The sequence below is a fragment of the Symphalangus syndactylus genome, chromosome 16 (assembly GCF_028878055.3).
Source record: "Symphalangus syndactylus isolate Jambi chromosome 16, NHGRI_mSymSyn1-v2.1_pri, whole genome shotgun sequence".
In the NCBI taxonomy this organism is placed as follows: Eukaryota; Metazoa; Chordata; class Mammalia; order Primates; family Hylobatidae; genus Symphalangus; species Symphalangus syndactylus.
In genome coordinates, this window is record NC_072438.2 from 10,610,959 (window position 1) to 10,635,079 (window position 24,121).

Genomic DNA, 24,121 nt, shown 5'->3' on the forward strand with positions numbered 1-24,121 from the left:
GCCTCTGTCAGCAGCTCTTGGGCCAGGCACACCTGCCTAGCGGACTCGGTAGAGCAGTTTTGTTTCTGTCCCGTAATCCCCGCTTTTCTCCTTGTGAGTGTTGTGGATTGGGGCAGCCTGGCCTCCCTTGGCGCAGGACTGCGGGGCGTCCCTGTCCTGAACGGGCCTCTGTTGTGTGTGGCTCAGGCGGTGGAGTCCATCCAGGCCGAGGACGAGAGCGCCAAGCTGTGCAAGCGCCGGATCGAGCACCTCAAAGAGCACAGCAGCGACCAGCCCGCGGCGGCCAGCGTGTGGAAGAGGAAGCGCATGGACCGCATGATGGTGGAGCACCTGCTGCGCTGCGGATACTATAACACAGCCGTGAAGCTGGCGCGCCAGAGCGGCATCGAGGTGGGTGCCCGCCAGACGCAGGCACAGCGCCCCAGCCGGCCCCGGGCCTATGGCCAGCTGCCCTGTGGCATGTCCCCCAGCATGCCTGTGTCCCCACATGCTTGTGTTCCCCTCCCCCCACCCCCGTGTGCGTGTGTTCCCCCCTCCACACTGTCCCCCTTCCCCCGTGTGCGTGTGTCCCCCCCAGTGTGTGCGTGTCCCCCTCCCCTCCGTGTGCATGTCCCCCCTCCCCGTGTGCATGTTTCTCCCCCACCCCTCCGTGTGCATGTCCCCCCTCCCCGTGTGCATGTTTCTCCTCCTCCCCTCCGTGTGCATGTCCCCCCTCCCCGTGTGCATGTTTCTCCCCCTCCCCGTGTGCATGTTTCTCCCCCTCCCCGTGTGCATGTCCCCCCTCCCCGTGTGCATGTTTCTCCCTCTCCCCTCCGTGTGCATGTCCCCCCTCCCCGTGTGCATGTTTCTCCCCCTCCCCGTGTGCATGTTTCTCCCCCTCCCCGTGTGTCTGCGCTGTGGTGAGGGTCTCCTCCCCAGCTGAGAGGCCCTGACCCTTTGTGGAAACGCACCTGGGACTTTGCCTTCTGAAGTCAGGAAGTCAGTGTCTAAGGGGCTCTCCAAGTTCTTCTCATTTCCCTGTGGTGTCTCCACACATCCTGCTTAGGATTTTCCCACCTGATACCTGCACCCCGGCTTTCGCGCTGGCACATGCTCCATTGCTGCCTTGTGAGAGCTTTGCCTTTATCTCAGGTGGGGTGCATTTTCCGTGTTTTCTGCGGCACCCTGTTTGGCTGTAGAAACACATGGCACCCTTGCCCTCCGCGGGTGCAGCTGAGCAGATGCCGGGCGGTGCTGCCCTCTGGCACCTTTAGGCCAGGTTAGCTGGGGCGGCCCCTCTGCCATCGGGCAGTTGTCCACTGCCGTGGGGGCCCATGGCAGTTGGAGCCTCCCGGACCATCACTTGGGCCTGTTGTTCTTGCCCCTGTCCAGATCCCGCTGTGGGAGCACAGCCTCACCTGACTCGGGTTAAGGTGGCGTCCGTGTTCCATTTGACTAAGATGACAGCATTTGAGAACCTCTCAGGCAGGCCTTGTGTGAGAGGAGTGTGCCCTATGCCCAGCCATGCGCCTGGCCCCACAGGCCTCCCTCCCGTGCCGCTCCCTGCCACGGCTCCTCAGCCCACCTCCTCCCTGCTTCTCTCTAAGCAGGGGTCTTCTCTCTTTCCACGGCTTAAATCCCACCCACATGTGTGTGGCTCCCACCTGGGGCATGATGGGCCTCAGCCCTGGCTGCATTCAACCCTAGCACAAGGCTCCCTTCCCAGCCTTGGAGGTGGCCTCACATTGTGCAGTCCAAGGCCTCGGGTGCCTGTGGGGCCACACTCACGCCCCCATGTGGCCATCTGCAGGCCCTGCTGGCTTGAAGCCTCCCCCACACTCCTGTCCCGCTCCTGCCCAGCTTCCCCGCCTCGCGGCACTCCAGACTCACCCCCAGGCCCACCCGGCCCCACACTCCAGACTCACCTGCAGGCCCACCCGGCCCCACACTCCAGACTCACCTGCAGGCCCACCCCGGCCCCCACACTCCAGACTCACCCTCAGGCCCACCCCGGCCCCCACACTCCAGACTCACCTGCAGGCCCACCCGGCCCCACACTCTAGACTCACCCGCAGGCCCACCCTGGCCCCCATACTCCACACTCACCTGCAGACCCACCCAGCTCCATGCTGTGACTCACTTGCAGGCCCACCCTGGCCCCCACAGTCCAGACTTACCTGCAGGCCCACCCGGCCCCACACTCTGGACTCACCCGCAGGCCCCACACTCTGGACCCACGTGCAGGCCCCACACTCCGGACTCACCCGCAGACCCACCTGGCTCCACCCTCTTGCTGGCTCCCGTCCTCGGCATTTGTCCCACACCTCGTTCAGCTTCTCTCAGATGCTGCCCTGGGTGGAGCGGCACCTTCCCACCCATGCCTTCTCCCCACTGCTGCACAGCCTCTCTGCTCGTGTGTGTGTGGTGTCCGTCCTGCCCTCCAGGAGGGGATTGGCGAGCAGCTGCCCAGTGGGCAGGGTGAGCGAGTGAGTCCTCGTGTCCTGGAGGCCCTCACCTGCCCAGACCTGCACAGCACTGTTGCTCTCGGCACCCCTGGGGTGTGGCGTCTCGGTTCACAAGCATGAGTGTGACGTGTCACAGCTGTGCCATGAGTGGATCTCCCAGATGGCAAAGTGCACTGGTCCTCTGCGGTGACCGGGGCTGGTGCCCCCGGGTGCCCTGCAGTCTTGTTGAGTTTCCGAAGTCTCCAGGTCATGACTTGCAGCCACTCCAGTGTGCACCCAACATTCTTGTCATTGGACAGGGTCATCTGTGATGCCTCTGCCGTGCTGCCCACCGGGCCCCTGTGGCCCCCATCTGGTGCCATTTTTCCTCCACCTGGGTGTCAGGGAAGGGCATTCTCGCCTGCACCTGCCCAGGCTCACGTGACGGACAGTGGGGCCAGCACATGTCCGCTCCGGTGCCCCGTCCCACATGCCTGTCCCGCCCACCTGCCTCCCTGGCCCCGGGTGCCCGGCTTCCCCCAATGCACAGGCCCTTACTCCGTGCTGCCTACATGTCCTGGCTGCCTGGGGCGGCCCCCCGTGTGTTCACAGATAACCTAGCTGTCCTCTCCTACACGCCCAGCACACTGTCCTTGGGACCTACAGGGTGTGGCCAAGCAACCTGGCGGTGGCTGCTGAAGCATGAGCTGTGGGTGCCCCTGGCCCCAGCGAACGTGCGCTGTGTTGGGGGAGAGAGGCATGAGGTGAAAGAAGGGGGTCCTGTGGTGGGTACGGGCCACGCATTCCACAGAGGTGTGTAGAGCAGGGTGGATGTGGGAGGGTTGATGATTCTAAGGCCGATTGGAGTAGGCCTCAGCAGGGTGAGACAGGCTAGACCCGAGGTGTTGGGGCACCCTGAGTGTCTGTCCCAAAGAGGGCCTGGAGCTGCTGTGTGGAAGAAGGCGGGCGTGTGTGGAGCTCACGAGGACTGGGTTAGGGGGGAGGGGTTCTTCCTGCTGAGATGCTCTGGAGGGCGTTGAGCTGAGGCATCACTTTTGACCACAGGTGACCACGGCACTAGGAAGCCCTGGGGAAGGTGCTGCTGTGGCTGAGGGGAGCTGCCAGGTTGTGGAAATGTAAACCTCGGCTGCACTGGTTAGACCTGGACTTCCTGTAGGGGGCAGCATGGAATTCCCACGCGGAACCCCGGTTTCATACCTGTGCACCAAAATTCCCGTGCGCCAAAATTGGAGACGTAACAAACTTAAGAAAATAACCTCACGCTCTGGATTGGAGCAAGGTCCCAGACGAGACAGGACAGGAAGCTGCTGCCGAGGGAAGGCCACCCAGGAACAGGACAGGAAGCCTGCTGCCGAGGGAAGGCTGCCCAGGAGGGGCAGAACAGAGTCCTCAGTGTGACTGGTGCTGTGCACCTGCCTGTGCCGCCTTAGAAATCAGCATGACAGGCTGGACGCAGGGCTCTCTACCTGTAATCCCAGCACTCTGGGAGGCTGAGGCGAGTGGATCCGTTGAGCCCAGGAGTTTACCAGCCTGGGCAGCAAAGCGAGAACCCTTCTCTACAAATTTTTTTTCAAATTAGCTGGGAGTGTTGGCGGGTGCCTGGGGTCCCAGCTACTCTGGAGGCTGCAGTGGGAGGATCACTTGAGCCCAGGAGGCGGAGGCTGCAGTGAGCCAAGATTGCACCACTGCACTCCAGCCTGGGCAACAGGACGACACCCTGTCTCAAAACAAACAAGCAAAAGTCAGCGTGAGCATTTCGTGTGAGACAGAAAACCAGTTCACTTAGACGGTTTTCAGTTTCAGTTGACGTATGAGCCTGCTGCCAGCTGTCCTCACATCTTTCCTGTGACTCTCACAACCGGAGACCTGGATGTTGGAGAAACCCTCAGTAAGAGAGATCCAGCTGAGTTCAGACCCCGAGGCTGTGTGGACGGGACATGAGGCAGGAGATAGACGAGGAGCCACCTCCTGAAATTTAGAGCAAAACTACAAAACAAGGCCTTTGGGAGACGAGGGTGGGAGCATCACTTGAGCCCAGGAGTTCAAGACCAGCCTGGGCAATGTGGCAAGACCCTATTTGTATAAAAATAAAAAATTAGCTGGGCATGGCGGTGTGCGCCTGTAGTCCCAGCGACTCAGGAGGCTGAGGTGGGGTGATCACTTGAGCCCAGGAATTTGAGGCAACAGTGAGCCATGATCTCACCACTGCATTCCATCCAGTCTAGACAAGAGAGCAAGACCCTGTCTCAAAAAAAAAATATTTTTTTAAGTTGCAAAACACAGCAAGACTTTGTGGGAGACCCAACATTCACCTGCCCTTGAAGGGGCTTCAGAAAAGAATCATCAAAGCAAACATGCAAGAAAACGCTATGAAGGGGCTTCGGAAAAGAAATCATCAAAGCAAACATGCAAGAGGCCTGGTGCGGTGGCTCATGCCTGTAATCCCAGCACTTTAGGAGGCCGGGGCAGGCGGATCACGAGTTCAGGAGATTGAGACCATCCTGGCTAACACGGTGAAACCCCATCTCTACTAAAAATAAAAAAAATAGCCAGGCGTGGTGGTGGGCACCTGTAGTCCCGGCTACCCGGGAGGCTGAGGCAGGAGAATGTTGTGAACCCGGGAGGCGGAGCTTGCAGTGAGCCGGGATCGTGCCACTGCACTCCAGCCTGGGCAGCAGAGCGAGACTCCGTCTCAAAAAAAAAAAAAAAAAAAAAAAAAGCAAACATGCAAGAAAACGCTTTGAAGGGGCTTCAGAAAAGAAATCATCAAAGCAAATGTGCAAGAAAACGCTATGAAGGGGCTTCAGAAAAGAAATCATCAAAGCAAACGTTAAAGAAAATGCTATGAATGGGTTTCAGAAACAAGAAATCGTTAAAGAAAAGATGGAAGAAAACAACACTATGAGGGGTTTCAGAAAAGAGAAATCGTCAAAGCAGACATGCAGGAAAACGTTATGAAGGGGTTTCAGAAACAAGAAATCATCAAAGAAAAGGTGCAAGAAAACAATGTTATGAGGGGTTTCAGAAAAGAGAAATCATCAAAGAAAACAGCACATCTGTGAGGCCGGTGGTCCAGACGTGGGGCTGTGGGACCCAAGTGGTGAACTGTGCCTCACCCTGGGCCATTGGGTCCTGGGCCGTGTGCAGGCGGAGGTGCTGTCCTTGGTCCCACTGGGGAAGGTCGGGAGTCATTGCTGCTGAGGACCACCTCCCCAGCCTTGCAGTGCCTGGTAGAGTCCCGGGCCGGCTACTGTCCTGCCTGCGCCGGAGACCATGGGTTCCACTGCTAGGCACTGAGCACCCACCCCCTGTGCCCGGCCACTAGTGGGGCCTTGATGCTAAGCCTGGGTTACTCTGTTTTTTGGGGTTTTTTTTTTTTTTGCTTTCATATAAATCATTGGTTGTAACTACCGCAATATCAGCCATAATGTGTTTATGTATTATTTAGCATTTATTATTTGTTTACCATTGATTTTGAAATGAGGGGGCTGCCCAGGGAGGGGCTGTAGATGTGCTGGGGGGCTGTGGGGAGTGGAGACGGGGCCACCTGGCATGTGACCTGGCCCCGCCTGCGTGTGTGTCTCAGCAGCTCCTCTCCATGGGACAGGCAGGGCCAGCCTGGCTCCCTTGCCCAGCTGTGGCTGCTGTCCACGTGAGCGTCCGACCTTTTGGTCCTTGGGGGCTGTTCTGTTCCTAGGATCTCAGAGTGGCCCTCAGTAGTCCACGAGTGCAGACCCACAGTGTGGACTAGAGATGCATCTTGAGCGGTGGCCAGTGCTGGGCCTGCCTCATGGAGGCTGGGGTGCGGGAGGGTGGCGTGGGGGCCTTGAGCCAGCACATTCTGACCAGGTGCTGCTTCCTTCCTCTAAGGACCTAGTGAATATTGAGATGTTCCTGACGGCCAAAGAGGTGGAGGAGTCCCTGGAGAGGCGTGAGACGGCCACCTGCCTGGCCTGGTGCCATGACAACAAGTCCCGGCTCCGGAAGATGAAGGTGCACGGACTCCCAGGTTGGGGTAGGGGTGGGTCGGGGCCGAGGCTGCGCCACCTGCCCTGGAGCCAGCACCCCCTTGCCTGGTGGTTTACAGTAGTTTGGTTTTGGTTTGTAAGGTGGGGATTGGGTTTGGGAGTTTTTTTGGTGGCCGTGTTACACTTTTAGGCTAAAATCTGGAAAAGTGCACCTCATTTGGCATTACAGTTTGCATACACCTGGCATGAGGCTCAGAAGGGGTGGGTTACGGGAGGCTGACCACGTGCACACAGCATGTTTGGGGCTGCTGGGCTTGGAGCCTGGAAACAGGTCAGTCCTGCTCCATGGGGGCTACTCCGTGGGCTCCCTGCACTCAGTTATAGACGCAGAAAAGCTGGTTGGGAAGTCACTCTCCATCTGCAAGGCTGCAGAGCTCTGGGCTGTGATATTGTTAATGAATACCCACTTTTCTTTTTTTTTTTTTTTGAGACGGAGTCTCGCTCTGTCGCCAGGATGGAGTGCAGTGGCACGATCTTGGCTCACTTGCCTCCGGTGTTCAAGCGATTCTCTTGCCTCGGCCTCCTGAGTAGCTGGGATTATAGGCACGTGCCACCATGCCCAGCTAATTTTTGTATTTTTAGTAGACATGGGATTTCACCACGTTGGCCAGGATGGTCTCGATCTCCTGACCTTGTGATCCACCTGCCTCAACCTCCCAAAGTGCTGGATTACAGGCGTGAGCCACCGTGCCCGGCCGAGTACCCACTTTTCTAGAGACCAAAAGAAGCTTAAGAAATGGACTCTTAAGCGACAGAATTTAAACCTGCTTGTTAAAAGGCATTGTCACCCTAGGGGCTTGCAGAAATGTTTTAACTTACGTTAACACCTCTGCCTCCATTAGCAAAACTTTTCTATTTTCTAAACTGAGCACTGCTTTAACCTCACCCTGGCTGAGTTTGGCAGGGTGCATGCAGTTACCAGCCAGGAGTGACACACTGCCACTCAGGGCCTCCAAAACGAGCACGAAGCAAAGACGGGACGAAAAAGTAGAGCGGCTAGTGGCTCCCCTAAAGAGAGTTAGGATCTTGGTATGGAAACCCTAAAAGGAAAGCCAGAATTGGTATGTAACCTGCAGCGCCCCCACACAGTGCCAGCCCCACACTCCCTCACAGAGAGCCGGCACACGCCTCACAGTGGGAACTCCGCCAGGGCTGTTTCCTGTGGAGGTCAGAGGGAAGATAGGTTCTTGGTGCTGCCAGGATATTTCTGCAAGCCCTAATTACCTACCAGACAGTGTTGCTGGAGGGTGTTGGGGGCTGGCCACGAGCACACGACCTGTCTAAAGCTGCTGTGGGGACAGGTAGGGCCAGGACTCGGGGCCCTGAATGCATGCCTGGGGGACGAGTGTGCCTGGTGTTGGATGAAGTTGAGATTGGTATTGGATGATTTGAGATTGAATGCCTGGTGGATGAGTGTGTCTGATGTTGGATGAAGTTGAGATTGGTTGCCTGGTGGATGAGCATGCCTGGTGTTGGATGAGTTGAGATTGGATGCCTGGTGTATGAGTGTCTGGTGTTGGATGAAGTTGAGATTGGATGCCTGGTGGATGAGTGTGCCTGGTGTTGGATGAGTTGAGATTGGATGCCTGGTGGATGAGTGTGTCTGGTGTTGGATGAAGTTGAGATTGGATGCCTGGTGGATGAGTGTGCTTGGTGTTGGATGAAGTTGAGATTGGATGCCTGGTGGCTGAGTGTGCCTGGTGTTGGATGAATTGAGATTGGATGCCTGGTGGATGAGTGTGTCTGGTGTTGGATGAAGTTGAGATTGGATGCCTGGTGGATGAGTGTGCTTGGTGTTGGATGAAGTTGAGATTGGATGCCTGGTGGCTGAGTGTGCCTGGTGTTGGATGAATTGAGATTGGATGCCTGGTGGATGAGTGTGTCTGGTGCTGGATGAAGTTGAGATTGGATGCCTGGTGTATGAGTGTCTGGTGTTGGATGAAGTTGAAATTGGATGCCTGGTGGATGAGTGTGCCTGGTGTTGGATGAGTTGAGATTGGATGCCTGGTGGATGAGTGTGTCTGGTGTTGGATGAAGTTGAGATTGGATGCCTGGTGGATGAGTGTGCCTGGTGTTGGATGAAGTTGAGATTGGATGCCTGGTGGCTGAGTGTGCCTGGTGTTGGATGAATTGAGATTGGATGCCTGGTGGATGAGTGTGTCTGGTGCTGGATGAAGTTGAGATTGGATGCCTGGTGTATGAGTGTCTGGTGTTGGATGAGTTGAGATTGGATGCCTGGTGGATGAGTGTGCCTGGTGTTGGATGAGTTGAGATTGGATGCCTGGTGGATGAGTGTGCCTGGTGTTGGATGAAGTTGAGATTGGATGCCTGGCGGATGAGTGTGTCTGGTGTTGGATAAAGTTGAGATTGGTGTTGGATGATTTGAGATTGGATGCCTGGTGGATGAATGTGCCTGGTGTTGGATGAGTTGAGATTGGATGAGTGTGCCTGGTGTTGGATGAGTTGAGATTGGATGAGTGTGCCTGGTGTTCAATGAGTGGAGATTGGATGAGTGTGCCTGGTGTTGGATGAGTTGAGATTGGTTGAGTGTGCCTGGTGTTGGATGAGTTGAGATTGGATGAGTGTGCCTGGTGTTGGATGAGTTGAGATTGGTTGAGTGTGCCTGGTGTTCGATGAGTTGAGATTGGATGAGTGTGCCTGGTGTTGGATGAAGTCGAGACTGGACGGGGCCTGAATCCATGTTTGGATGCTGTCCAGAAATGCGCCCTTAAGACTCCAAGTGACATGAAAACATGCCCGGTACGAGATGCAGCCGAGCCAGATGGGGTACACGGCTGTCTGTGCAGTCTGCTCAGATGTGCCCGCACGCCAGGGAGTGTGTGGGGAGGCAGGGAGGAGCCAGACGGTGCTCTAACGGGTCCCTGGGACAAGCTGTGAGAACCTAGATGGGAAAAGAAACTTGAGACCCAAGTTTTACCTGGCTGGGAAATGGATTTCACAGGTGTGGGTGGGTGAGTGGCCCTGAAGGCCCCTGAAGGCAGTGATTTGTTTGCTGCACGTCTACGCAAAAGCCACACGGAGCCATCAATGTGGGCGCCTGTTGCAGGGCGGGCACAGTCTTGTTGGCGCTCCACACCGTATGGGACAGTGTAGACTCAGTGTTTTAGATTTGGGTCTGAATACCTAAGTTTCACGACATAGACACACTTACATATTAGTGGATGAATTGAAAGTAACCTACTAGAGCAAAAGGTGTCATTGAAAAGCAGGTTTGAGGTGTCTATTGTGTGAAGTGGTAACCTAGAGTGGGCCCAGAGTCCTGCTCTTCTAGAGCACCCCCTCGGCAGCTGCTTCCTGCCTTTAGACAGAGCCCCGGCACTCGCCTGCTCTAGACACGGCAGCCATCAGGCAGCCCCTGGGGGGCAGGTGGGGCCCTGGTGGGGAGCCTCTGTTTCTTCCCGCTGGCCGTCCCCTTCCTCTCCTGCTGGGCTGGCTCTGAAGGGAGCGAAGTGCTGACCGAAGTCTGTCTGCTGATTAGTGGGGTGGGGACTCAGGACCCTGGGATGACCTTGTGCCTCTCGGCTGGTTTGTACCAAGCCTGGCACTCCCCACCCAGAGCCTGTGCCACCGCTGGGGTCAGAGACAGTCCTCCTGCCCCAGCTTGGAGCAAGCCTGTGAGTTCTGCGTCCAGCCTGTTGACCCGTCTTTCTAGGGACACAGGGCGGTGAGGGGTTGAGGGCACAGGGCAAGGGTAGCAGGGCAGGGACCTGAGCCCCTCTGAGCCCCACCCTGGAAGGCAGGTGGCCCCCGGGGGGTCTGGGCAGCCCAGTCCTCCCCACACCCATGTGGAGCCACTGCTGTGGGTGCTCTGTGCGTCGGGCAGCAAGGCTGGCAGGCAGGGTGGGCTGGAGCACAGGGGGCTCCTCAGAAAGCTCAGTGGGAAAAGCTCTGGGAAGTGGAAGTGATGAGCTTCGACTGAAATGCAGTGATCCGGGGCGGATTCATTTGCCACGTAGAGTTTCTGTTCATGCCATCCTGAGATCCAGACCATGTGAACTCAGTGACAAATGCGGCCCCAGCCCAAGACTCGCTCCGTGGTGCCCACGCCTATATCCTGTTTCCGGGGTGAAGCCCCGAGAATGTCCTGAAACCACACAGAAGATCTTACGGTTTAGACGGACATGTCACTTCCGTAGAATCCGCGTCTCATCCTGGATGACTGTGGTCAATGTTGCCGCTGCCCCCACCCCAGCCACAAGTCTCGGCCCACGTTGGACTGAGGTTGCTGAGACTTCAGAGTGAGGGTTGGGCTTCCCTTAGCTGCACGTGAGAGGCTCATAGGCAGACACGTGGGACTTGGTCCTGCAGGAGCTTCCCCTGCAGCCCCCGCCTCAGGCATGGTGCCGTCAGCCAGCAGCCCCAAGTCAGCCTCTCTCTGTCTTCTACACATCTTGGAAGTGCCCTCCCTTCACGCGAGCCACCCCTCGGCCTGGCAGCCACCTAGGACCTCAGTGTCCCCTGGGCCAGGCCTCCGTTCCATGTGCTACCCGCCTGGGGCCTCGGCACTGGCCTTGGCTTCTGCTGGCCATGTTCCCGCCAGGTGTCTGTGTGGTCCCCCGTCCATAACCTCGGCGCAGGCGCTCCCCACCCTGCTGACCTGGGTCCTGCCTGCTCTAAGCTTGCTTCTCTGCCTCATGCCCCTGTGAGGCACCAGCCAGCACCCCCACATGTGGTCCCTGTCTCCTCCCCACCCGGTGCATCAGTGCCCCGGGACAGGACTTGCCCATGTTCTCCCAGAACAGCCCCGGGCTCAAGCCAGCACCCAGTCTACACTCGGGACAGATGGGTCCAGAGGCCCGGTGGGGGTGTAAAGGAGGAAGCAGTGGCATCAGGGCGGGACCCAGGAAGCTGCTTTGTCCTTGCAGAGGGGTTGGTGCCTTTGCTCCAGCGGCTGCACCTGCTGCTCTGCCCTCCCAACGTCTCCCAGGCCCGTGCTCCTGGAAGCGCCCTGAGTGCCCCGGCCTTCGGGCTGAAATGCTGGGCGGCTGCACGCCCCACCGCAGCTGCAGGAGCAGGGGCGGGACTCACATTCAGAACCCAGTGTTCCCTGGAAAGTCTGCTGCAGGTTGATGTGGCAGCTTCAGCCTCAGCCCTGCCTTCCCCGTGCCTGTGAGAGAGGGGTTCAGAGCTTTGGTTGTGGGGTCTGCTGGTGGACATGCGGGTGTGGCACCCGGGCACCTGGGCTCTGTGGGATGTGCTGTCTAAGCCCTCGTCTTGTCTTTGCCCTCAGAGCTGCCTGGAGTTCAGCCTCAGAATCCAGGAGTTCATTGAACTCATCCGGCAGAATAAGAGACTGGACGCTGTGAGGTAGGCATCGCGGTCGTGCGGCTCCTCGAGGGAGGGCAGGATGTTCGGCTGCGGCCCCTGCCGGCCCTCCCTGTCGTAGTCTGGGTCCTGGGATGTCCCCTGGGTCTTGAGTCTGACCCCTGCCCGCTCAGGTGGCTGCTTCTCCCACTGTTCCCGAATAGGACTTGGGGAGTGAGGCCTGGAGCCTGGCAGGGCCCCCACCAAGGTGTGGCCCCAGGTGGGCATCCAGACCCCTGTGGCTGCCAGGGGAACAGCTTTGAGATCTGGACCATCCACGTAAAACACGTGGATCAGGCTCCTGGCACCCCCTTTCCACGTAGGAAAGTGCCGCCAGCCTCTGTAGCTTGGGAATGTCTCTGACATGTGGTCCTCAGGTAGCTCCAAGCGTCCTGAGCTTGGGAATGTCCCTCAGGGTCATCGGGGAGTGTTGACAGCGTGTGATGAGGGCACTTGTGGGTTCTCCGGCCTGTCTCCAACCCAAGGGCGGCGTGCAGTGAGCTGAGGTCAGCGGTGCCCTGGTGGTCTGGCCTGAGGAGGGGATGCTGGCTGTCACTGTGGCGCAGCCCAGTTGGGGTGCACGGTGTCTGCAAAGTAAGAGAGGCTGTCTGCTGGCTTCCTGCTGGCTCCCCAGAGTGGGCATCGTCAGGCAGCAGTGGGCCCTGGCCTGGGCGGTGTCGGCCAGTTCGTGCTCACCCCATCTCGGGGCAGGGCTGCTCCTTGAGTGCTGGGTCATCTCGCTCACTTTTGTGGAGGTTCCTGAGCAGCGAAGCCTTGCGGTGACGCTTGAGTTGCTGTGTGGGGTGTGTGGGCCTGGCTGGCCCTCAGCTCCCCGGCGAGTGCCCAGCAGGTGTGTGTTTGCCAGGAGGGGGCGCCTGTCTGTGCCCACAGAAACCCGGCTGTGACTCCATATCCACCTGCAGCGGGCTGGGTGGCCAAGTGTTCCACAGAGGGCCCGTTTGGAGAAGCGGGCGTCTGGCAATGAGGTGCTGAGGGTGGTCCCCAAGACGCACGGCAGAACCACGGCAAGTCCCTGCCCTTGCGTGGGCCCTGGAGAGGCCCGGGGTCCTGCTCTGGCTCCTGATGCCAACCTGGGCGCATGGTGGCAGGTCAGGCCTCGTCTTCATGCACGAGTGAGCCAGGCCTGCGGCAGGGGAGCTCACCTCCCTTCTGTGCCTGAGGGCTAAAGCGGGGATCTCAGGACCCGGCCCAGTGGAGAGTGGCGCATGAGCGTTGCGGGGACACGGCCAGGGGCGCCGTGTCAAGAGGAGGGGCTCCCACTCTGCTCTGGCCTCTGTGTGGCCTCAGTGCCTGTGTCGCTGGCCTCTGTCCGGCCGCAGCCTGCTTCCATCCCAAGTCAGCCTCCGTCTCCTTAAGGGCCCCAGCCACTGTCAGCCCAGGAGTCTGAAAACAAAACGTGTCCATACTGGAGTCCCCCCGTCACAGGCGTCTTCATCTGGGCGGCAGCTGGCTCCGCGTAGGGTCTGTTTGCCTGTGTTACCCCACTCCGTATAGGGTCTGTATGCCTGTGTTCCCCCCACTCCATATAGGGTCTGTTTGCCTGTGCTCCCCCCACTCCGCGTAGGGTCTCTTTGCCTATGTTCCCCCCGCTCCGTATAGGGTCTGTATGCCTGTGTTACCCCCACTCCATATAGGGTCTGTGTGCCTGTGTTACCCCCACTCCGCGTAGGGTCTGTTTGCCTGTGTTACCCCCACTCCGCGTAGGGTCTCTTTGCCTGTGTTCCCCCCGCTCTGGGTAGGGTCTATGTGCCTGTGTTCCCCCCACTCTGGGTAGGGTCTATGTGCCTGTGTTCCCCCCGCTCTGGGTAGGGTCTGTGTGCCTGTGTTCCCCCTCCTCTGGGTAGGGTCTATGTGCCTGTGTTCCCCCCCTCTGGGTAGGGTCTATGTGCCTGTGTTCCCCCACTCTGGGTAGGGTCTATGTGCCTGTGTTCCCCCCACTCTGGGTAGGGTCTGTGTGCCTGTGTTCCCCCCCCTCTGGGTAGGGTCTATGTGCCTGTGTTCCCCCCCACTCTGGGTAGCGTCTATGTGCCTGTGTCCCCCCCCCCTCTCTGGGTAGGGTCTATGTGCCTGTGTTCCCCCCACTCTGGGTAGGGTCTGTGTGCCTGTGTTCCCCCTCCGCTGGGTAGGGTCTATGTGCCTGTGTTCCCCCCACTCTGGGTAGGGTCTGTGTGCCTGTGTTCCCCCTCCTCTGGGTAGGGTCTGTGTGCCTGTGTTCCCCCCACTCTGGGTAGGGTCTGTGTGCCTGTGTTCCCCCCACTCTGGATAGGGTCTATGTGCCTGTGTTCCCCCCCTCTCTGGGTAGGGTCTATGTGCCTGTGTTCCCCCCCTCTCTGGGTAGGGTCTATGTGCCTGTGTTCCCCCCCCTCTGGGTAGGGTCTATGTGCCTGTGTTCCCCCCCTCTGGGTAGGGTCTATGTGCCTGTGTTCCCCCCCTCTGGGTAGGGTCTATGTGCCTGTGTTCCCCCCCTCTGGGTAGAATCTGCCCTAGTGACTCGCAGGGCCTCCGCCTCATAATGTGGGAGCCAAGCTCAGAGCTGCGCCCTCTGCGGCCTTGTCTGTTGCAGGGGAGCAGGCAGGTCCCAGGAAGTGCGTGTCCTTCCTCCCCCACGCAGACATGTGCTGCCCCGAAGCCTCAGCAGCCAGCCGGGCAGGTGTGGCAAACAACACCCCACTGTCTTGGGGGCAGGTGCAGTGTGAGCTACGTGCGCTGCTGGGGCCGTCTTGGGATTGGGTCTCCAGGTGCCAGGGCCTGGTCAGGGAAGTCCGGCCTCAGCTCAGCGTGGCCCTGGAGCCACCCACAAGGCACACGGGAGCTGGGCTGGGGTGGCAGGTGGGGCGTCGGCAGGACGTTTGTGGGGTGAGGGAGTGCGGGTGTCTGGCTGGGAGCCCAGAGGGTGGTGTGTATCTCTGAGGCTGGACAAGAGGGAAGGCGGAGAAGCCTGGCCACATGTCTCCTGAGGGCTCCAGGCAGGGCCCTCTCACCTGCTGCCAGGGGCCCAGCCCGCAGGAGCTTCCCGTCCACCTCTGAACTCACGGTCCACATGGCGCTGGAGCGTGGGGCACCATCTGCAGGGCTTGAGGCCAGCAGCCCAGCCTCTGGGTCCACCGGGGCAGGCGAGGTGAGTCCTGCTGTCTGTGGAGCCAGCGTGCTGGGCCGGGCAGGGGGCCTCGTTGGCTGGGGTGGCTGCAGCTCCGCCCTGCCGGGGGCATTTGTGGGTTTTTGCGACATGCGAAAGTAGGAGCTGCTAGTGATTAACTTTTAATGCTTTTAATTTTTAGTCAATGAGTAAGTGAATCCCTGACCCCAGGCGGCTGGGGCCTGGCCTGCACTTCATGGGCTTTGTGAGCGGCCCCGTGCCGTCTGTCGCACACCCACGCCTCAGCCTGGCCAGGCACAGTGTAGGAGTTTTGTCTTCTGGGTGTTCTCTCTCTCTCTTTTTTTTTTTTTTTTTTTTTTTTTTTTTTTGAGATTGAGTTTTGCTCTGTTGCTTGGCACAATCTCAGCTCACCGCAACCTCCGCCTCTGGGGTTCAAGTGATTGTCCTGCCTCAGCCTCTGAGTAGCTGGGATTACAGGCGCCCGCCACCATGCCTGGCTAATTTTTGTATTTTTAGTAGAGACGGGGTTTCACCATGTTGGCCAGGCTGGTTGTGAACTCCTGACCTTGTGATCCACCCACCATGGCCTCCCAAAGTCCTGGGATTACAGGTGTGAGCCACCGTGCCTGGCCCGTGTGTTTATATTTTTAAAGAAAAATGGATGTTTTTGTGTTTCTTATGTTAGCTGCATTTAGTTTGTTAAAGAAAAGTCACGGTTTTGTTTCCCATTTCCTGTGGATGCACACCGTGCTGTTCTCCCGGACCTGCTCTGAGGGCCCCACATCTGGGCTGCAGTTCTCTGTGTGTTGGGGCTGAATGCTGGCATCAGACGATCCGAAAAGAGTCATCCGCCACTGTTAGGTTTTCTGTTTCTGTCTTGGGGTCAGGATTTGTGGATCAGGGACCTGGGGTGCGAGGTGAGGCAGCTTGTCAGGCAGACGATGTCTGTCTGGGGTTTGATTGATAGTGAGATAAGACACGTAAACCAGGTCATGCAAATGAGATCTCATAGATGTCAACCACAGAGATTAAATTCCCTCTCTTCAGCAGCTCTGGGAGGAGGTGAGATGCCCTTTGAATCAAACAGCCCTGGTGGGCCGTGTTCTGTGCACGTCTTGGCGTGTGACGAAGGGTGGCTTGTCTCCAGAGATGGAATGAGGGGGTTGGGTGGGGCTCCTCCTAGACTCAGACCCATGCCCACCCACGCACTCCGGGAAGGGGATGCATGGGCACTGGAATCTCGGATGGCCGTCCCCAGCCCCTGCACAGGCACCCTGCAGGGTTGGCCGTGTGGACTCACCCCCGACTCCCAGTCCCTGCATATGTCCTGCGGGGTCAGCCGTGTGGATTCCCCAGGCTGGGTCCCAAGCCTGGATGCCCCCCACTCCCTGTGGCCCCAGGCTCTCCTGGTGGTGCTTCCACCACGTGGTCACCCTGCCATCCATCAAGGGGCTGCTGGGCCACCTCCTGCACTAACTCCAGTCTCTGCCAGACACTGCATCTTCTTCAAGGCCACCGTGAGCGCCTGGCACCTCCTCAGCCCTGTGTTCCTGGGTACATGCCTTGTTCTGGACAGCACAGAGCTGACGCACACGTGGGACTTGAGGCCCCTGGTTCTGTGCATTGGGGTCGCTTTGGCGGAGGGTCTCTGAGGGCTGAGGATGTGGGGTGCACAGGGGCCTGTGTGAGGGTCATGAAATGGGGGTGCAGGCCCTCAGGACAGCCAGAGGGATGGTGACCCTGTGTGTGGGGGGGGCATGAGAATGGGGACCCTGGGGGTGAGCAGGTGCCCGCTAGTCAGCTTGAAAGGGACCTGTTATGTTCTACTTTGGTTTCTTGGTTGCCTAGCTGCAGACTGGAGTGGGGTTCTGGCCTGGAGTGGGCCTGTGTGCATCCCCCAGAGTTGGCTGAGGAAAGATCGTGGCTGCATGTGGTGTGTGGCACTCTCAGGGCTGAGAGGGCTGGGCCGGATCTGCAGGGAGTCCAGCCTGTGGGCTGAGGGAAGCTGTTGTTCTTTGGAAAGTTGTGCTGGGCGTCACTGCCGAACAGCAAGGACTGCAGTTGAGAAGACCACACGTTCTTGGTCCGCTGGGGCCACGGGGCGAGCATCCAGGGAAAGTGGGAAATCCTCAGGGTTTGGGTTCCTTGTAAACCAGAATCGCTTTGGAGAGGCCTCAGGGGCAGGTGCCATTTGCAGTTCTGGTGTTTTCCGTGGGTCGTGTGTGTGGCTTGGGTGCCCTGTCCCCTGGAGGAAGGAGTGTCTGGTAGCTGCTCCTCCAGCTTCTGGTGAGCCGTACCTCCTGCCATCCCAGTCCCACCCAGCAGGTCGGCTTGGAGTGAGGCGATTACTTTGTACCTAGATTCTGACATAAAGGCTGTTAGCTCAGATTTTTCAACTTAAAAATGCAGGCCGGGTGCAGCGGCTCATGCCTATAATCCCAGCACTTTGGGAGGCCGGGGCAGGAAGATGGCTTGAGCCCAGGAGTTGGAGACCAGCCTGGGCAGCACAGCGAGAATCTGTCTAACAAGACGTTTTTTCCATTAGCTAGGTGTGGTGCCACACTACTGCGGTCTCAGCTTCTCGGGAGGATCGCCTGAGCCCGGGAGTTCGAGGCTACAGTGAGCTGTGACTGTGCCACTGCACTCCAGCCTGGGTGACAGAGTGAGACCCTGTCTCTAAAAATTAAAATTAAAATGCAAACTTAAATGTGCCAAAATGTTGTTTTCTAGACATGCAAGAAAGCACTTCAGTCAAGCAGAAGGGAGCCAGCTGGACGAGGTGCGCCAGGCCATGGGCATGCTGGCCTTCCCGCCCGACACGCACATCTCCCCGTACAAGGTAGGGCGTGCGTCCCTGGGGTCGGTGTCATGCTGGGGTGGGGATCCAGGGTGTGTCTCTGGTCTGTAGCTGCGTCCACACATGGGGCGGGACATGAGGGCCCCATCCCAGCCACACAGCCTGTCCAGCCTGCCAAGACAAGCTTTTCTTGTTTGACTCCCATTTTGCTCATAAGAAATTTGAATCAGGGCTGTGTGTGGTGGCTCACCCCTGGAATCCCAGCACTTTGGGAGGCTGAGGTGGGAGGATTGCTTGAGCCCAGGAGTTTGAGACCAGCCTGGGGAACATAGTGAGACCCCATCTCTACAAAAAAAAATTTCTGAAAATTAGCTGGGCATAGTAGCACCTGCCTATAGTCCAGCTACCCAGGAGCCCAGGAGGCTGAGTTGGGAGGATCACTTGAGCCCAGAAGGTTGAGGCTGCAGTGAGCCAAGATTGTGCCACTGCACTCCAGCTGGGGTGACAGAGCGGGACTCTATCTCCAAAAAAAAAAAAAAAAAAAAAAAAAAAAAAAAAAAAAAAAGCAATTGAATGAGAAAGGTTCAGGAAGCCTTTCAGCCTGGAGCGCTCAGCTGGGGCCCGGCTTCCTTGCCTGTTCCCTGGTTCTCCTTTCTCTGCAGCCCCTGAGTCAGGAGTTAGGCTGCACCATCTTCCGTGGTTCTTTCTCTTGCTGACGCTTTGTATTTTATCTGTAAATATTGGAGCCTCCGAGGCTCCGCGGTCACTGGGGTAGGGGTAGGGGTTCTGCCATCACTAACCAGGCACCCTGTGCTCAGACCTGGCCCCAACCCAGCAGCTGGCTGCTCCTGGGTGAGTGGCTCCACTCTGCACCCATGCCCACCCCTGCAACCACCCTGTGCCCACTTTGTGCTCACCCCCATGCCCACCGTGTGCCCACCCCTGCACCCATCCTGTGCCCTCCATATGTTCACCCCCCGCCCACCCCTGTGCCTGTGTGCTCACCCCTGCACCCACCCCCGTGCCCACCGTGTGCCCACCCCTGCACCCACCCCATGCCCACTGTGCCCACCCTGCACCCACTCCTGTGCCCACCCCATGCCCACCGTGTGCCCCCCTTCACCCACCCCCATGCCCACCCCCATCTATGTGCTCACCCCTGCACCCACCCTCGTGCCCATGGTGTGCTCACCCCCATGCCCACCCCCATGCCCATCCATGTGCTCATCCCCATGCCCACCCCCATGCCCATCCATGTGCTCACCCCTGCATCCACCCCCGTGCCCACCATGTGCTCACCCCCCTGCCCACCCCTGTGCCCGTGTGCTCACCCCCTGCCCACCCCTGTGCCCACCGTGTGCCCACCCCTGTGCCCGTGTGCTCACCCCTGCACCCACCCCTGCATCCACCCCTGTGCCCACCGTGTGCTCACCCCCATGCCCACCCCTGTGCCCACCGTGTGCTCACCCCTGCACCCACCTCCATGCCCATGTGCCCACCCCTGCACCCACCCCCATGCCCATGGTGTGCTCACCCCTGCATCCACCCTCGTGCCCACCATGTGCTCACCCCCTGCCCACCCCTGTGCTCACCCCCCTGCCCACCCCTGTGCCCACCGTGTGCTCACCCCTGCACCCCCCCCGTGCCCATGGTGTGCCCACCCCCATGCCCACCGTGTGCCCACCCCTGCACCCACCCCATGCCCACCGTGCCCACCCCTGTACTCACTCCCGTGCCCACCCCCATGCCCACCGTGTGCCCACCCCTGCACCCACCCCCATGCCCATGGTGTGCTCACCCCTGCATCCACCCCCGTGCCCACCGTGTGCTCACCCCCATGCCCACCCCTGTGCCCACCATGTGCTCACCCCTGCACCCACCCCCCGTGCCCACCCCTGTGCTCATCACGCTGGGAACAGTTTCAGTTCCTGGAAAAGGGGGAAACAGATAAAACCTCCTAGAGTTGACAGTTTGTTCTCTGAGCTTGGCGCTGGTCTCTGTCAGAGGCAGGGGTGTTTCCCGGCAGCCCCCACCTGCCACCCTGTAGGGACTGCAAAGCCCTGAGCAGACCCAGACCTGCTGCCTTCTGAAAGCTGCTGGAAGCTTTCTCAGCCTGAATTCTCCTGGATCTCGGGCGTTTGGGACATCTCATAATAAATCATCGTTAGGTCACGAGGATCTTCAGGGGTGGAGTCTAAGCTTCCCGGATTGTGAGTTGGCACCTTGTTTCTCTCGCTTGCTCTGGAGAGCGTTTTGTTAGAAATGCAAGAAAGGCTGACGCACACAGGGGCTGAGACTTGGGGCCCAGGCTGACCCACACAGAGGCTGAGACTTTGGGCCCAGGCTGACCCACACAGGGGCTGAGACTTGGGGCCCAGGCTGACCCACACAGGGGCTGAGACTTGGGGCCCAGGCTGACCCACACAGGGGCTGAGACTTGGGGCCCAGGCTGACCCACACGGGGGCTGAGACTTTGGGCCCAGGCTGACGCACACGGGGGCTGAGACTTGGGGCCCAGGCTGACCCACACAGGGGCTGAGACTTTGGGCCCAGGCCAGGGGGAGTGTGCACCTCTCACCGGACGCAGCCCTGCAGTGTGGTAAAGAGGGAGGCAGGCAGTGCCAGCCCCAAGGCTCATCTGTTGCCAGATTCAGGGGGCAAAACCGTGTCTCGTGGCAGGAACATGGGCCCTGTTGCCATGGGTCAGGCAAGAAACAGGAGGAAGCATTTTGTTCAGAGAATGGCAGAAGCCACCAGAGGCCCAGAGGCAACGAGTCCTGGGAGGATGCCAGGAGCTGTTCCTTCTCAGTGAGGACCTTCTGGACTGTGGGCTTCCTCTCTTATAGACTTTGATTTTTAGACAAAAATGAGATTAAAAACAGCCTTTAAAAATGTTGGAGTTAAGTGTGGTGTTTACCCTAAACTGAGACTGAGAAGCTTACAGAGACTGATGGGTGACGTGCCCTGATGACCACCTCCCCTCCAGGTGTGGCCGTCTCCCCGCAGGCTAGAGGCTGAGCGGCCTGTCTGGGTTGATGTGAAGGTTTTTCTCGCCTGTGCTCACACACGCTGTCTCTCTTAAGTCTAAACCTGAGGTTATTTAGGGACAGACATTAATCAGGTTTAATTTTCTGTTCCGTGATGCTTTAACCTAACATGGACTGGCTGTTTTCCATTTCATACATGATTTCTCTGAAGTAAGAGTTTTTACACCTAATGCTCTGAGGTGCACTCTGCACTGAGCTGTCCTTCCAGCTCTGTGAGTCTATTTTTTGTCACAGTGCACAGGATCGACACATTCCAGATCATTCGAGTTGATTCACAAGTGAGTGTAGCAGAGTTAAGTCAGCACCAGCCCTGTGGAGTGTTGAAATCAGAGTTAAGTCAGCACTTATCCCACAGTGTGTTGAAATCAGAGTTAAGTCAGCACTCATCCCACTGTGTGTATCAGTCAACACCTGAGGGAGTTATGCTTTGTGCTTACCCTTAGTGCAAAGTGTGTGGGTCATTAGGGGATGGCTGTGGGCCGATGGCACCTGCCTCACCATGGCTCACATTTTTAAACTGTCCCAGGAGCTTCCCTGGGAACATCCCCAGCACCCTCTGCCCTCTGTCTTCCAGGACCTCCTGGACCCTGCACGGTGGCGGATGCTGATCCAGCAGTTCCGGTACGACAACTACCGACTACACCAGCTGGGAAACAACTCTGTGTTCACCCTCACCCTGCAGGCTGGCCTCTCAGCCATCAAGACACCGTATCCTGCCTCCTGTGCGCAGTGCGGTTTGGCCTGGGGTTCGCGTCTTTGGTCACATTTTAACACGCTGACCCTGCACCTTGCCACTCTTGTCCTCCCACCACAGACAGCCCCGGGCTCCCGTGTGCCGCACTTGCGCAGTGTCTAGATGGTCGGGGTGGGGCCATGTTGAGGGGCCTCGGATGCGTCGCGCAGCCTTCACTCTGGGAAGTGGCGCACTTCCTCTCTCTCATCATCTCAGATGCCTCCATGGGCATTGATCTAAAAGCCTGATTTTGATGTGTTCTGGTGGCTGGGAGATTACCATTCAGAATAGTTTTCCCATGTGATTACCAAGAACCTTGCCTGTGACTGACTCTGCCCTGCCTGTGACTGACTCTGTCCCACCTGTGACTGACTTGGCCCCCGCCTGTGACTGACTCTGTCCCACCTGTGACCGACTCTGTCTGCCTGTGACTCTGTCCCTGCCTGTGACTGACTCTGTCCCCACCTATGGCAGACTCTGCCCTCACCTGTGACTGACTCTGCCCTCACCTGCAACTGACTCTGTCCCCGCCTGTGAATGTCTTTCATGTAACGTGACTCAGGCCCAGAGGGCAGTGAGTGTTTCGGGATTGCTGCTGGCACCTGGCTGTGCTGGGGTATGAATGAGACTCAGGCCCCCTCCCTTGTCCCCTCTTTGTGGAACTCTGAGGGGGAGGGCTGGTGTGCTTGCCCACTGCCTGTTCCTAGGTGCCAGCAGAACATCCCTGCCGGGTGGCTCTTGTCTTGCCTGGAGAGGTTGCATGGCTGGGGAGAGGGTGGTGGGCAACGGACGGAGCCGCTGTGTGCCTGTGGTCCTGGTGCAGGAGGCCGGGGCGAGAAGGCGCAGGCTTCTTGTCTCCACCCAGGCCTCAGTAGGGCTGTTCAGCTGTCGAGTGCAGCACTTCCTTTGCCTCGAAAGATAGCCCCGTGTAGTCAGCGTGGTGCCCACGTAGCCAGAAGGGCATGCAGCCCAGGGTAGAGTGGCCACAGGGGGCTGGGCTCACCTTGGCTGCCCCGGGTGGCCCCCAACCCTTCCTTGACCCGATGCTCAGACAGTGCTACAAGGAGGACGGCAGCTCCAAGAGCCCTGACTGCCCCGTGTGCAGCCGCTCCCTGAACAAACTGGCGCAGCCCCTGCCCATGGCCCACTGTGCCAACTCCCGCCTGGTCTGCAAGATCTCCGGCGACGTGATGAACGAGAACAACCCGCCCATGATGCTGCCCAACGGCTACGTCTACGGCTACAACGTGAGGGGCAGGGCAGGGGGGCGAGGCTGGCATGTGTCGCCATCGGGACAGGGCTGTGTGGGGCGGGCAGGGCAGGGGGGCCAGGCTGGCACGCATTGCCATTGGGACAGGGCTATTCTCTCGCCCCACCCTGCCTTAGCTTCATTCGAAATGGATGAAGGGGTGGGAAGGACAGGCGAGGTGGCCCCGGGATGTCTTTGGCAGGTGTGTCTTCGGGAAGGAACTTTGCCTGAGAGGATGAGTGATTCCCTGGTGGTTCATTGTGGGGATTTTCCATGGAAAGCCGTGTTCATGTTGTATTCGCTTGCCTTAATGCATTCCTGGTTTTATTTTTCAGTCTCTGCTTTCTATCCGTCAAGATGATAAAGTCGTTTGCCCGAGAACCAAAGAAGTCTTCCACTTCTCACAAGCTGAGAAGGTGTACATCATGTAGGCCCCACGTCGTGAAGCGCACGCCTCGGGGACGGGCTGCAGCGGGCAGGGAGGCCACACCTTCCTCCTGTCCCACGCTCCAGCCTGCCTCGGCGTTTCTGTTTCTTGCGACCAAAGATCAGTGAGCAACGATAAATACTCTTAGGAAGAGAGAAAATAAGGTTTAATAAGTTTGTACTTGAAAACATTTTGATTGGTAGGATTTTGTAACACGTCAACCATTTGATGCTTCTGAAAAGTACTTTCAATTTGCGAAGGAAACTTTTCTTTAACGACTGACCTAAACATCGAGGGAAACTTTAGAACGTTTAAAATATAGGAGTCCGTGATTTCCTTGTGTTTTCAGTTTCTTTCCTTCTGTGAACGATGAGACTTGGAGAATGGGCTGGTCCTTCACCACTTCCTGTTGGCCCTGGCCCGGCCGGGGAAGGTGGCAGCGGCACTGGACTGACCTGCAGTGACCCGCGATGCCGCACCACGAGGGACACTCACGGCTTCATTCAAGAGCTGCTGCCAAAACGCCTGGCGCTGCCACCGTCGGGCTGGCTTCGAGGACGCCCGCCTGCCTCACGGGCTGTGTCCGCGGGACTGTGTTCATACGTGCGTAGTTTCGATATCACATCGCGGGGCTGTGTTCGTACGTGCGTAGTTTCGATATCACACCCTCCGTGTGCCGCCTTACTTCCTGCTTTGAGAATGTATAACGTGGAAATCCACGGGACCAAGTTTCTGCAGAGGCCTTGCCGGATGGTTCCATAACTGTAGAGTCTAATAACTATCCATTACAGAAATTAATCGTTCATTTGAAAGAAGTACTGATGACTTTTCGAAACAAATGAACCATCGTAGTTGACAGAGAACCACATCGTAGAGGTTTGTAGTTAGCGCTTATTTTTGCATGTTGATGTTGACTAGCTAATAAAATGTAAATGTAAACCATGCCAATCAAA

At 58.2% G+C, this 24,121-nt stretch overlaps 1 protein-coding gene across 6 annotated transcripts in view; it reads left to right on the forward strand.

Annotated features, from left to right (window-relative positions):
* Positions 1-24,121, forward strand: part of MAEA (macrophage erythroblast attacher, E3 ubiquitin ligase) — a 49,806-nt gene extending 25,685 nt beyond the window's left edge. For 3 of the 6 annotated variants that reach the window (XM_055246581.2, XM_055246585.2, XM_055246584.2), the window contains exons 3-9: positions 187-390; positions 6,315-6,437; positions 11,724-11,800; positions 17,646-17,754; positions 21,334-21,467; positions 22,544-22,739; positions 23,077-24,121. In XM_055246581.2, coding sequence (XP_055102556.1) covers positions 187-390; positions 6,315-6,437; positions 11,724-11,800; positions 17,646-17,754; positions 21,334-21,467; positions 22,544-22,739; positions 23,077-23,172 — 939 coding nt within the window. In that variant the 3' untranslated portion in view covers positions 23,173-24,121. The remainder of the gene's footprint in view (positions 1-186; positions 391-6,314; positions 6,438-11,723; positions 11,801-17,645; positions 17,755-21,333; positions 21,468-22,543; positions 22,740-23,076) is intronic. The other 3 variants (XM_055246588.2, XM_055246582.2, XM_055246589.2) reach the window with 3 other exon arrangements.